Source organism: Galeopterus variegatus, unplaced genomic scaffold, assembly GCF_000696425.1.
Source record: "Galeopterus variegatus unplaced genomic scaffold, G_variegatus-3.0.2 Scaffold2590, whole genome shotgun sequence".
NCBI classification, from domain to species: Eukaryota; Metazoa; Chordata; class Mammalia; order Dermoptera; family Cynocephalidae; genus Galeopterus; species Galeopterus variegatus.
Window position 1 is genome coordinate 232,541 of NW_007728701.1, and position 14,312 is coordinate 246,852.

General features: G+C 35.4%; 2 protein-coding genes across 2 annotated transcripts in view; both read right to left on the reverse strand.

Annotated features, from left to right (window-relative positions):
* Positions 1 to 6,958: 6,958 nt before the first annotated feature.
* The window catches only part of LOC103598373 (nipped-B-like protein), a 46,082-nt gene continuing 38,728 nt past the window's right edge, over positions 6,959 to 14,312 (reverse strand). Inside the window, exons 23-26 of the mRNA XM_008582364.1 lie at positions 13,966 to 14,112; positions 12,094 to 12,368; positions 10,389 to 10,563; positions 6,959 to 9,014 (exon numbers count right to left, since the gene is read on the reverse strand). Coding sequence (XP_008580586.1) covers positions 8,781 to 9,014; positions 10,389 to 10,563; positions 12,094 to 12,368; positions 13,966 to 14,112 — 831 coding nt within the window. The 3' untranslated portion in view covers positions 6,959 to 8,780. The remainder of the gene's footprint in view (positions 9,015 to 10,388; positions 10,564 to 12,093; positions 12,369 to 13,965; positions 14,113 to 14,312) is intronic.
* LOC103598372 (nipped-B-like protein) lies at positions 7,272 to 8,249 on the reverse strand. Its single transcript, XM_008582362.1, has one exon. The coding sequence runs from the start codon at positions 8,228 to 8,230 to the stop codon at positions 7,916 to 7,918; it is 315 nt and encodes a 104-aa protein (XP_008580584.1). The 5' UTR covers positions 8,231 to 8,249; the 3' UTR covers positions 7,272 to 7,915.

Below are 14,312 nucleotides of genomic sequence, written 5' to 3' on the forward strand. Positions count from 1 at the left end.
GCACTTATCTTAATTATAATTAAATAATTGTATACTTTGTGGTCATTTCCTGTCTCCACCACTGGAATGTAAGCTTATTGCTAATGGGTTCAGTACAGCTCATAGTAGGCACTCAGCAAATACTTGTTAAATCATGGAATCTGCAAAAACTAAAAGTAATGAACCAGTGTCAATACCAAGTGATCTCGAAGATAGATAGGCTATTAGTATGGCAGGAAAGAAAGAAAACTCCAGTGTTTTAGCTCAGGAAAGGAGTGCGGATAGTAGCCTGTGATTCCTTGATGTTGTCAATGCCAAACTTCACCTCTTCGCTTTATTCATTCCCAGGCCACACTCATCACTTCGCACCCAGAACCACTGTCTCAACCTCACACATCCTTTTCTCTCACTCTACCATCCATTATTCCACTCTGCTTCTCTCAGTACACTTGCTCTCCTACTTCACAGAGACCTCTGAACCATTTTCTTCCAACCTAGCTCTTGAATTATACCCCCAGCCACCTCCCAACCCTGGCTCAATGACAAGTCATCTTTGTTGGGCAGCCGAGCACTACTGGATAAAACACGATCATACAGTTTGGCATCACCACAGTTCTCCATGTTATAGTCAGTGAGTGATCTGAGTTACAACCCTGAGTATATCATACCCTAATTAAAGTCTTTCCGAACACACGAACGTGGCATTTCAGGCCATTTATGATCCGCTTCCCTCTCCTGCTCCACTTAGAATTTCAGTACTCTGTCGCCTCTCTTCCTGCCCTGGCACTTTCCCCAAGATTCTCATTCATTACTCAACTCCAATCTGGCTTCTGCTCTCATCCTCCCTGAAACTACTCCCCTTAAGGTTAAAATGTATATCTGAATGGCAAATCTAAAATTTTTCAATCTTGATCTTACCGCTGCATTTTTTATGTTGTTCTCTTCAAACTCTGATTCCTTGGTTCTGCATACTCTAATCATTTCTTCTGTCTCCACACACACATTTTCTCCCACCGTAACTTAAATGTTGGTAGTCTCCAAGGTCCTTCTTTAGCTCGTGTTGCTCTTACTTTAAAGCTCAGATGCTGATGACTCCCAAATATAGCCCTATCCCAGGTTTCCCCTGCAAGAGCTGTGCTTCTGTATATTCCCACCTTCTAGACTTCACATGAATGTCCCGTTAAAGGTACTAACTTTCAACATATTAAAATAGAACTTAGTCACTTAAAGCTAGAGAAACCTGATCCTTGGCACCTGTTTTCATTTACCTCATTCTGACAACTGTCAAGTCCTGCTATTTTTATTTCTTAAATACATCTTCACTCTAATCCTCTCTTCATCCCTGCTGACATCATTACCCTACTTCTGATGTCTCTGAGACCATTGCACTAGTGTCCTCTTCCCTATACCCTCGAATCTATCCCCTACATAGCAGCCAGTGAGCTTTCATTAGTCCCTTGCTTAAAGCCCTTCAATTTCCTACACATTAAAGTATATTATTACTACATTAATTAAAGTTGTCAAACTTGCATACTTACCCTACTTTCTATAGCTTCACCTTTTTTTTAAAAAAAAATTTTTTTTCCTTTTTGTATTTTTTTACTGACCGGTAACAGGATCGCAACCCTCGGTGTTGCGCCCGTACTGGGGACCGGCAACGGGACTGCAACCCTTGGTGTTGCGCACGCTCCGTGCTCAGCCAGTGAGCGGGAACCGGTCTCCACATGGGATCCGAACCCTCGGCGGGAGCGCCGCCACGCTCCCAAGCGGCGCACTCTCCAGTGCGCCACCGGGCCAGCCCCTTTTTTGTTTTTTTTAAAGATGACCGGTAAGGGAATCTCAACCCTTGGCTTGGTGTTGTCAACACCATGCTCAGCTAGTGAGCCAACTGGCCATCCCTATATAGGATCCGAACCCGTGGCCTTGTTGTTATCAGCACCGCACTCTGCCGAGTGAGCCACGGGCCGGCCCTAGCTTCATCTTTTGATATTGTATTATGTGCATCTTGGTTCCTCCACTCACTGTTATGTTTTTTCCACTTCCAGAATTCTTTCCATCTCCCCACTTAAGCAAACATTCTCATAATCCAAATACACACAACAGATAGTTATGGATATTTTAAATAAGCTCCTACGTAATATGCTAAGTGATTATTACAAACTTCATTTTATACTTATTTCAGAAACACTTGGCTTCAGACTATGTCTTCTTATTTCAAAGAAGTTAATACTTTTTATCAATCCAAGTTTTAGTCTTCTTCATCAGCCAGGTGAGGTAGAAAATTATTAAAAATAGAACTAGCACAATAAAATACTGCATTTTCTCTTCTCCACCTATCAAACAGGATGGTAGACATTAAACAATCTGAGAACATAAAAGTGGATCTTCCGAAAAGGCATTAAAATCAACAAAATCTAGTTGTTGATTTTAATTCAGATCCTAACAGGAGACTGAATACAAAATTTCCAAGATGAAATTTTCCTTAAAAGAGCAACTGATCTGCAAGATAAAGGCCCAGGGTTGCTCTTGACTTTGGTACTAAGTCGGTACGCCGCTTGTGTGTATCAGTTAAACTCTTTGAGCCTCAATTTCACCTTCTTTAAAAGAAGGGTTTGGATTAGAATAGAATCTCTAAAATTGTAGTCCATGAATTCCCAAGACAGGGCATACATGGAATTGGGGTGGGTGTGACCGTGAACCCCTCAAATTGTATGCACAATTCTGGGTATAAATTTGTTCTATTTTCTAAGGAGAGATTTCATGGTTTTCATTAGATTCCTCCAAGGGGTTCATAAATTCCAAAGTGATTAAGAACACCTGGACTAAGTGATTTCTCAGATCTCTCATATTGTACAATTCTATAAGTATTTTTAAAACTATAGAATATGGAGATCCATTATTAGTTTAGGTTTTGTGACAAACTTAGATCATGACAACTTTTTTCTGTTCTTTGTTCCAGGATCTTAATCTAATAAAGTTAAGTTTAAAGTACAATTCTAGGCAAGTTATAATCAATATAAACTTACACTGCCATTTCTTAGCAGAAGAAAGGCTAAGGAAGATGAAGTAACACAAAAATAACTTTTCATTTCCAGAAAAATGGCTGAAGAATCACAAAAAAGTAGAAGCAAAATTCATTGAAAACTGTAATACCCTCTATATAATAAAAATGGCCAGTCTGTAGACCACTTATGTCAAGCAGTACGTAACACGAAATCACTTTGTCACATACTTTTGACCAACAAAAAACTTTGTTTATAGGGTGTCTTCTGGCATCTAGTTAAACTTCTGTTTTCTTTAATTCTTTACCTCCAATTGCCTGCTGGGCATTTGCCAACTCAAATTCAAAGGATTAAACAATGTACATCACCATCTTTCTGAAAAATTGGAGCTACTTCTTTGCTTCATTATCTCTGTAATGGTAACTGTTACAGTTATGTAGGCTCAAGTATCAATACTTATGAATTTGGAAGAGAAATCCAGTATCTCTCAAACTTACAATAAATTCAGGTAAGAAAAGTCAAAACCCAGAAAATACCTTAGTCCTATTTAGAATCAATTACTTTCTTAAGATCCCAAGGAAAAACAATTGTTTCTTCATAAAAAATTTGTGAGGAAAATAACCAGATGAAAAAACCTATAAAATAAGACAAAAAAAAAAAAAAAACAAGAAAAAAAACCCCCAAAAAACAACAAAAAACCAAAAACCAAAAAACAAGGCACTTATGAGAAAATCGGAAATTTGAATACTTACTGGATATTTGATGTCAAGGTAGTATAAATGTCTAGAGATAGCATATTTACAAAGGAAATGATGCCTCGGATTTGTTTAAAAAGATATGGGGGAGGGAGTACTTCTGGTACAGCTTAAACAAGCTTGGGCAGAAATTCAGAATAATTGAAACTGAGTGATGGTACTATGTGGAGGTTCCCATAACAAAAAATAATTTTTAAAACTATGATGAGAAAAATACTGTGTGCACACTGCACCACTCTGAGCAACTTGAATCCTGAAAAGTAAGGGTGGGTTGCTGATACTTACCCCCATTGTCATGTAACACGTGCAGATTTTATGACCACTTAGTCAACAGACTACACAAATTGTAATTTGGTCAGTGAACTTTCTATCATGCCAAATTTGCATTAAATTGTTTCTCAGATAGTACCAATAGGACAAGGGGTGTATGTAGAAAAAACTTTAAATAAATAATATTAGTAAAATCAATTTGTGTAATCAATAATATGCTTCTTATGACAAAAATTAGCTAGTGGATTAAACTAGTTTTAAAATGAGTATGGCATACAGCAACAGGTTTAAACAAGTAGAATTTTTGTAGAGTAAAATTACTCTCAGGTGTTTCAATTACATTATTATTTCAAGTGGGTAACCTGATGAGTTTTATATTTGCATAAATCTCACTGCAGTTTAAGATCCATAACTTCTAAAGATGCAGATCACCTGGACATTAGGGTAGTAACCTTGATGAGTTTTTTGTGCAACTTTGGTTGATGTATCAGGAGACAGAACCATATATTTCCCTAGTTAAATTCACCTTCTAAATGAAAATATGATAAATTTGCCTGCTGATCATGAAATCCATATGGGACAAGTCAGCCTGACTTACCTACCTTCATGAGACAGACTATGGCCATCAAAAATTGGCTATGTGTTCCAACTACCTGCTAACAATTCAAATACCATATCAAGACAGTAAGCTATATATTACTTTTCTCTAAAAGCTCAGCATTTCTTCTGTTAGAGATTACTGAATTTTTTTTTTAAAGGCTACCTTGCTGTATTCATCTTCCCCCCATCACCCCCAAGCTGGCCGGTTATATGGGGATCCAAACCCGTAACCCTGGTATTATAAGGCTGTGCTCTATAACCAACTGAGCGAGATTACTGAATTTTAGAAAATTCTAGAGATGAATTTTCCGCCACGTGTATTTTAGTATGAATCTTTCTAGAGCTAGCCATTCTTTATTAAAATAATAAAACAATTTAAATAAGAAAATGCCAAAATTTGGGGCCGGCCCAGTGGCGCACTGGAGAGTGCGCTCGCAAGCGGCGCTCCCGCTGAGGGTTCATATCCCATGTGGAGACTGGTTCCCGCTCACTGGCTGAGCGCGGTGCGGGCGCAACACCGGGGGTTGTGATCCCGTTACCGGTCAGTAAAAAAGACAAAAAGGAAAAAAAAAAAGAAAATGCCAAAATTTCATATTAAAAAAGTGAAGACACTTAAAAAATTTTGTAACAAATATAACATCTCTTCAATACAAGTCAATAAAACATGACATGATTTACTACATACTAAGATTAATCTATAGTAATTAATCAACAAACTAGATTAAGACTGAACCTTGTAAATCCCCAAGATACTTGAAAAGTTTGATTGTGTATATTTGACTGCCAAGGCCTTAACTTATTTTAGGGTTAAGACCTAAAAAATAATCAACATTTGGATTATATTAATATAAAATATTGGGGCCGAGCCCGTGGCGCACTCGGGAGAGTGCGGCGCTGGGAGCGCAGCGGCGCTCCCGCCGCGGGTTTGGATCCTATATAGGGATGACCGGTGTGCTCACAGCGCTCACTGGCTGAGGGCGGTGCGAATGGTCTCAAAAAGGACAGAAAATAAAATAAAATAAAATAAAATAAAATATTGGAGCTTAGAATATATGCAAAATTCCAAAATTTCCAATTTCTAAAATTCCTAAATTTCCAATGAATGGCAAACACAGCAAATTCATCTAAAACCAACTGAAACAACAGATTTAATACTGTGCCCCTACTGCCTAAAACTTGCTCTAAATAGGATTCCCAAGTATATACACTACAAGAATCCTTTAGGAACTGGTTTACTTTCAATAAGAATCATCTCCCTTAATACTTGATGTTCAATTAGCTTAGGATAGTGAGACACAACTATCCGGATTCCAGATTTAAATCCCTATTGTGACATTTCTTAGCAAATTACTGAATCCTCCTGAGCCTGTTTTCCTCATCTATAAAATGGGGAGAAGACATATAACTGTCTCTGTGAGAATTAAATAACAGCATGTGTCATTGTCAGGAACATGATTCAAAATCGGTTTTACTCACATTTTTATTCTTTAATACTCTCTTGGCTGGACGTTAGGTATATTCTTATATTTTCTCTAACTGGTATTTTACTCTTTTTGATATTGTTTTCATAGGCTACCTTAAATCCTTTGCTGATATAAACAAAAAAAACTCTAAGGGGGGAAAAACCCCAATCTAATTTTGTCCAAAAGAGTATGCAGAAAAAGGGGAAAGGAGACATGCAATTAAGAAGAAAACAAAGAGTTTGAGAGATCACATCCTTCAAGAAACCATTTGGAAAGAATTCCACATAGGAAATAGATCCTGAAAAGTTATTTTCATAGTGGTTTAATAGGTGTTCACAAAAAGATATCATGTGGCAATGTCACTCTTCCTCACAAATTGAATACCTTCATTTATTTGCCAATTTCATAAAACTTAGCATTTTAGAGGTCATTTTTTTCAGTGATTTAAAAATAAGTACACATTTAAAAATTTTTTTTTTGGAAATAGACCTCATCCACTGTAAATTTCAGACATTACTATTTCTCTGAGTGTCAACTATGCAAATTAAATGATTAAACACCCCCTGAACTTAGATATTTGTAGTAACAAATGTATAAATGACAACTCCCAAAAGATGTATGATAAAACTTTTAGAGTAGGAAATGAATAAACAACCCAATAAGTAAAATTACTTTTAGCATTAAAAAATAATGTGAAAAATGTAGAGAGTATAATTATGAAGTGTCATACTCATCTCAACTCTATTTGTAAAATAACACGGCATCATTTTAACTAAGAGAAAGAAGGGCTGGTTTTCCAAAACAATAGGATTGCTACCTTTCCCCAAGGTTTAAAAAATAAATATTACCATCATGACATCACTAGAAAGAAATGGAAGCAAACAAGGAATAAACTATAGTTTCTTTTTATATCAAAATGTACTCTTGAAAATGTGTTTGGCACAGTGCTAAATCATATATAGTTAATACTAAATATTGCAGGATACAATAAAACCCTGGAGTTAATTGTTTACACCCTCTTATGGGAATGAAAATAATAGATACCAATTATTCAGAAGTCAGCCTATACAAACTGTATAAACAATATTTTGTTTTGCTTTGAAAACCAGTGATATAATAAATTTTACATAAAAGACTGTAAAATAATATAAATGAATTTAAACAGATCTTTACAATAAGAAATTCAAATGGAAACAGACAAGTAACAAAGAGAAGTAAAAAAATTTATTGCAGTATTTGCTCCACCAGATTGCCTGGGGATCCCTTTTCTTGTATTGTTTTCAGGGTGACCTAATACATCAAAATCTACATTTACAAAAACTCCTTCTGCAGGTAGGTCATAGATACTGCATGCTTTTTTTTTTTTTTTTCCCAACAGAATAAATTATATATCCAGGAGATTCTGCCATTTTACAGCCTGGAAAAAAACAATGCTTCCCTGGAAACTGGGCTAAGCTAAAGAAAGCCATCCGCTGCTAGGTTAACTCCAAGAACACTTTATTAAGAACATTAACAGACTAATTTCCAACATTCACTTGTTTATTTTTTTTAAACAGAAAGTTTTTTTTTCCAAGATATAAACAATTTTTGTTAAACTATAATACAGTGGGAGTAAAAATGAACTGAGAATCTGTTTCTGCTGCACAACAGCGAAGGGAGCTCCCACAAAAATGTTTGCCCAACATTTCCTTCTTTTGTTCCTGCATCCCAGGTTCCACTCTTACTCTTCGTAAAACTGAATTTTTTTTTTTTTTTTTTTTTTTTTTTTTTTGCCAGAATGTTGATATTTCAAGTTTTTCTGCCTTTTAAAAAAATTCCTGTAAATTTGGCTGCATGTACAAATTCATTAGCTGGAAGTCCCATCCTTGGCGGCATACAGGGATCGTAAAGTCTGAACAACTTTATTAGTCAGCTTATTAGCACTCGTTAGAGCAATTTTTTTGTAAATAATGTCTGACTCTTTAATAGTGTCTACCCAAGGCACCAGTTTGCGGCCATCACGGCGCTTAGCCTCAGTCCAGGAGCCACTGTAGGAGCCTGCCATCCACTGAACACTGAAGCCATTGCTGGTTTTCTGTACTACTCTTGCAATTTGTGGTCGATCTTTGTACTTTGGACAGCAAATAGCGATGACATCCATGACGTCAACACTTTCATTCATCTGTGCTGCCAACTCCGTAGAGTCTGAATTTCGTTTTGACCTTCTCAATGACTAAAACATTGGGAGGGGGGAAAAAAGACCAAGTGTTACACAAAAGACTTTTAGTAAAATTATTGTTTTTATTGCTTTTAATCCCTTGACGCCGGGAGTTGGGATTTCCCGGCATACTTCCATTGCCGGCAATGAGACGCACCGTGACCGCCAGCGCCAAGGGGTTAACATATACTTGTAAAACCATATAACTCTTAATTTGTACCCGTGTCTTTACTCTTATAAAATTATATATACATATGAACCATAAAGCTACATAAAACTTAGCAACAATAAAAAGGATTAACACACATTAATACAATTCAAAGAAAAATTAATAACCCTTTATGCTGGATAAATCTCATTTGTTTTTTATTGTCTTTTATGTTAAACTTTCTACAAAAGAATGTATAAACGGTTAAGTAGAGAATCTCTATCTACAAAATGTTTTCGCTTATAAGTATTACATTACTTGGTGTACATTTAATAGACTGACATATATAAGCACATAAAAATCATTTTACGTAATACGCTGCGAAATACGTTGACTCCTCCTCCGCCTCACCCCTGAAGTGCCTCCTCCTCTATCCTCCCCATCACTTTCATCATCTTCTGTCTCTGCTGCTGTATTATTTTTAGGGCTGCCTCCTCCAAGCAGCGAGGTAATTGCTTTGTTCCGAGCATTTGTGCTAGCTGACACCTCCCCTTCTTCCTCTTCTTCATCAGGGTCCAGATGTTCCATGAGAAGTTTGAACTACAAAAACCAGATGTTAATTCATAGTTTTAAGTAAACATTTTAAGTCAAATTCCTAAATGTTTTCTATGGCAGTAGTTTGGTATGGGTGAAGCAGGCTTTAGCTACTACCCAAGTTAGGGGTTGGTAAACATTTTCTGTAAAGGGCCAAATAGTAAATATTTTTGGTTTTGCAGGCCATATGGTCTCTGTTGCAACTACAAGTGAAAGCAGCTATAGACAATACAAAAAATGAATGGACATTTGTGGCTGTTTTAATAAAACTTTATTTTATTTACAGAAAAACAGGCAATGGGCTGAATCTGGCCCATAAACCATGGTTTGCTGGGCTTTGGTCCAAATCATCAAACTATCAGGTGATAATAATTACCGATAGACATCTTTTAGTTTCCTGCCCTCTTCCTGCCCTCTGCTCTCTGTCAAGATAAGAGGATGAAAAGGATGGTAAAGAATTTTAAAGGAGAACTAAAATACTTTTTTCAATTTATAGGGTTTGCAAAGTCTATGAATAATATGAAAACCATTGCATAGATTTCCTTCTTGGCCAAAAAACGAAAACAAAAACAAAAACAAAACCCCCTTTTTTATGTTCAGCTACTTGCCTTATGTAGATTAAAATATAAAACTTTATTTAGGATATGTCCCTAAAGACGTTTCTAAAACTTAAGAAAAAATTTTTTATTGTGATAAAATATACATAAACATAAAAATTACTATTTTAACCATTTTAAGTGTACGATTCATTGGCATTAAGTATATTTATAATGTTGTACAACCGTCACCACTATCCGTTTCCAGAGCTTTTTTATCATTCCAAAAACAAACTCTGTATTCATTAAACTCCCTACAACCCCTGATAACCTCTATTCTATTTTCTCTCTATGAATTTGCCTATTCTTAAAGACATTTTATACACACCCACTCACATACTTGTTAAATGAGTATGCTCGTATATACAAAAGATATACAAATATGTATACATGTATTACTTGTGTAAGAATAAATAAAAAATAATAAAATTGGTTACCAGAAAGGGGAGGAGCAGAATGGCCAAACAGGGTAAGAGGATGACTAGTTTTACCTTTTATGAACTATAAACCACATAACTCTTAGAATTAAAAATAACGCAAGCATAAACAGTTTCTTATAATCTTTCATTTTTGCTAAAATAAAATTAGTGGGCTGTCATTTCCTAAGAAAAAAATAATTATGATGCTGTGGGTGCAATGGGAAAGGCAAGCTTAAAGTAACTAAGAAATCTTGATAGCTCATGAAGTTTACGTTCAATGTAAAGGAATAGCTATTTCCCCTCCAAAAATATACTTGTCAAAAATGTCATTATGAGAAGAAAATATTTTTGGTTTTACTACTCACATCTAGATACTGTTTTACTATACTCCTCTTCACTTCTTCAGTGATTTTGGAATTAGCCATATCACTCCGCAGGAAGTCCAGTGTTTGTTTGGGATGAAAATGAACTCCTGTTTTTCGGTTTATCGCTTTATCATATACTTTTGCAGATTCAGATGGAGAGTATTTCTGAATTTTACTGTTTGGGGAAAATAAAATTAAAAACTTTAAAAAAATTTCAGGTTCTTCTATTTAAATTGATTCTAGTTGAATTATATTTACTAATAATTAAACTTTTTGTCACATATATTTCAACTAATGAACTTAGACACGAAAGAAATATGAGTTTTAAAAGGGAAGTAAAGACAGGAAGGCAAAGATTATAGAATAATATTCTCTTGTTTCCATCAGTAATTGTCTCCAATAGAGGCATCAAAATGACAGGGAAGGAAAAAAGATACTTGGATCTACGGAAGCAACACAATTGCAGAAATCCAATTACAGGTAAGAAGCTTTAATAAAATTTGTTTCTCATGTCTATTTTGTAACACCCTGATAATGTTTGAAGGGCAGCTTCAACACAATTACTCAATACCACCTAACTAGTTTACCTCCTCCTACTTTTCGCCCCCTACCTATTCATTCTATACACAGCAGCCAGAATGATTGTTCATAAACCTGTTTCAGATTATTAGCAACCCTGTTTATATCTTTCCAACTCCTTAGCATTGCCCCAAGACCTTAGAAGGTTTTACATGATTTTGAATTAGTTGCCAACATTCAACATCAAGACATTTCTCATAAAAGTTTGAATTTCTACCATCTCTTGAAAAAGTGGACGCTCTAGCCACATATGTGCACACTCTCCTGTGGCAACAAGCCGATGGAAACCTGAGAAATGTCCATTTAAATGACATTAAATGAGACCTTTACATAAAACATACTATTTCTAGTTGGTCACTGACTAGGTCCACTTTACTAATTTTATCATCTGTCCCTTATTAACATTTGACTTTGTGATTCCTAATGTAAGGTTTCAACGAAAGTGAAAAATGATCAAAATTCCATGGGTATAGGCAGAAAAGGGAAATCTTTAGCAACTAGTAGTGGGTAAAATTACAGGGCATTCACAATAATCAATACTTTTTTTCTATTTCTTACTTTAGAGAATACTTTACAGACTATTTGGTTTCTGTTAGAGCTCAGCCTAGCTGGTCTACATCTGTTCTTATTTCATAACTCTTTAAGAACTTAAATTTGTAATTTATTTTAAGATTAGCCTTATTCTCTAATAAGGTCTTTTTAAGGATATCAACCAAAATAAGTCCTTTAATTTGTAATGCATTATTACCAAATGAAGGAATGTTTTTCCTCCTTCAATTACAGAATAAATTATGGTAAATTATACAGCAGAATATGAGATAGCAGCAAAAAGAAACAAACTCTTTTTTAAACAAGGAGCATTTCTGGGCCGGCCCATGGCTCATTCGGGAGAGTGTGGTGCTGATAACACCAAGGCCACGGGTTCAGATCCCTATATAGCGATGGCTGGTTGGCTCACTTGGGAGAGCGTGGTGCTGACAACACCAAGTCAAGCGTTAAGATCCCCTTACTGGCCATTTTTTAAGGAAAAAAAAAAAAAAAAAGCATTTCTAATATTAAGGTAAGTATGCTATTTCTTTATTATTTGAACGAAGTAAAATTTTTTTCTCTTCACACGTAAACTTACCTGTCAGAAAATCCACAGAGATTCTTCAAATGTTGTTTTAACATCAGAAGCAATAAAATACCCTGGGAGACATTTGCAAATTCAATTAAAGGAGCTGAATTTTCTGGCAAACATTTCATCACTGAATTTATATCACCTTCTGAATCTGAATCTGAATCTGAATCTACACGTTTCCGTGACTTCCGAGGCCTGGAAACTTCTTCTTCACTCTCACTTGACTCATTTTCTTTACTAGGTGATGATTTTCTCTCTTTCTTTTTGTCCTTTACCATAGACTGAAAGAAAGAGGAAATTACTCTGCTTGAAAAACAATAAAAACAAAATACCACTAACAAATATAAGTATGCTCCACTAAACAGCTTCAAAAAGCTTCCTTAAATTAATATTTTTTAAACCTCTTGATTTTCTATAAACCATTGGAGATGTAACCTTTGGGAAAATAATTAGTTTCCAAGACTAAATAAATTCATATATAACACCACCTCCCCCCGCCCACAACTATTCCCTCCAAAAAACCCTTCCGAAATATTCAAAGGGAAACAATTTTCTTATAAGAACAGTAATGAAATATAAGTTAGTTATAAAAGTATCAGTCTGGTACATAGGTAAGCCATTATAGAGGAAAAGCAGTAATTATAATTTAACTGAGAATACAGTAGGCTTGAACATCCCATTTCTATCAAGTACTTTTTAGCAATATGCAACTTTCCCTGAATACTTAAATCCTGTTTCATTGTGCTTATGAAAATATTAGCTTTTAGAAGAAAACAAGGTCAACTGGACGTAAAGAGGAGGGGAAGCAGATACCAAATTACAGAAGCAGTTATTCAAAATGTAACTGTTATTCAAAATGTAACTAAGAAATAAAACAGAAGAAACATTTACAAGTATATCCACAACAGTAAGTGAAATAAAATAAGAGAATATGGTCAAAGTTCCTGGGAAATTATTAACTTCTCAAACTTTAAGGTGCATATGAATACCCTAAAGATTTTGTTAAAAATGCAGACTCTTATTTCAGCAGGTCTGGGGTGGGGCCTGAGGTTCTGCAGCTCTAACAAGTGTTCAAGTGAGGCCTGTGCTGCTGGTCTATGGTCCACACTTCAAAATAGCATTCCAGCCCTTAGATATCTTAGTAATTTCCCTATTTATGTGTTTGGCAAGGCTGAGCTTTGAGCCCTACAATTTTGTAAAATGAGATTTATTTGTATCACATGAAAACATTCCACTAAATTTATAAAGAATTTACTGTTTACTATGTGCCTAGTGCCACATCAAGTACTTTTACAATTAAATCAATTACATTTTCTCCTAAAAATCATGACAAAAAAGACATAAGGTTTATAACAAGATATTTAGTAAAGACTTTGGGCACACAATATGCCAACTGCATTTTGATGCTGTTGTTGAGGGATAAGGAGATCAGTGGTGTTACATACTCTCTGGTTTCTTGTAAGCTATCTATAAATTTTCATTTGTACTGTTGTGACCTATGACTCTGCAAGATTTACAGAATAGCAAGGTGCTTTAAAATGGGGTTTAAATGGATATATGAATGAACACAAAACACTTAAGGTCAGTGCTTTAAGTGAGAGAAATAAAGAAGTGGGATGGTTTATCATTAGAACAATCCATATATGTATAAAAAGTCCGTCTAAACGGTCTAGAAATGGAACGGTTTTAGATCTTTCTGAGTAGAACTGAAATGGCAACCCACTTCCTCTCCCAATTCAAGTACTGCCCAGATTTCTTTAATAGAAAGATTTTATATACCTGTGAAAAGAATAAAAAGAATAATGAGAAACAAAACAGTGAAAATAGCATGCCTACACTTTGACAGATGCATTAAGAATAGTAATGTGTGTAACTTACCTCCTTGAATGACTGCAGTAGGTTACTACCAGAAACTGAGAGTGTAATGTCTATATGATGCATTATAAACAACGGCTCTTCCTGTGTCTGGTATGGAAAACAGGCTAGATTGTCTGCTATATACAAGAGCATAGTCACTTCTGTTTTCTGTAAATTTTAAAAAAAGGTACACGTTTAGCGAATAATCTAGAAACTCATCCAAAAAGCTTTTTTTAGAAAAAATATTACAGGGCACTTTCACCTCAGATAATGTTACAGAGAAACATGGGGAGGGGGAGAAAAGGGCAGAAGAGGGAGAGGGTGAAGGAGAGGGAAACAGATTGTAAGAAAAAGGAAGGAGGGGGAAC

Excerpts from the sequence above, each read along its gene's own strand:
- LOC103598372 (XM_008582362.1), bottom strand. The coding sequence starts at position 8,230 with ATGAATGAAAGTGTTGACGTCATGGATGTCATCGCTATTTGCTGTCCA.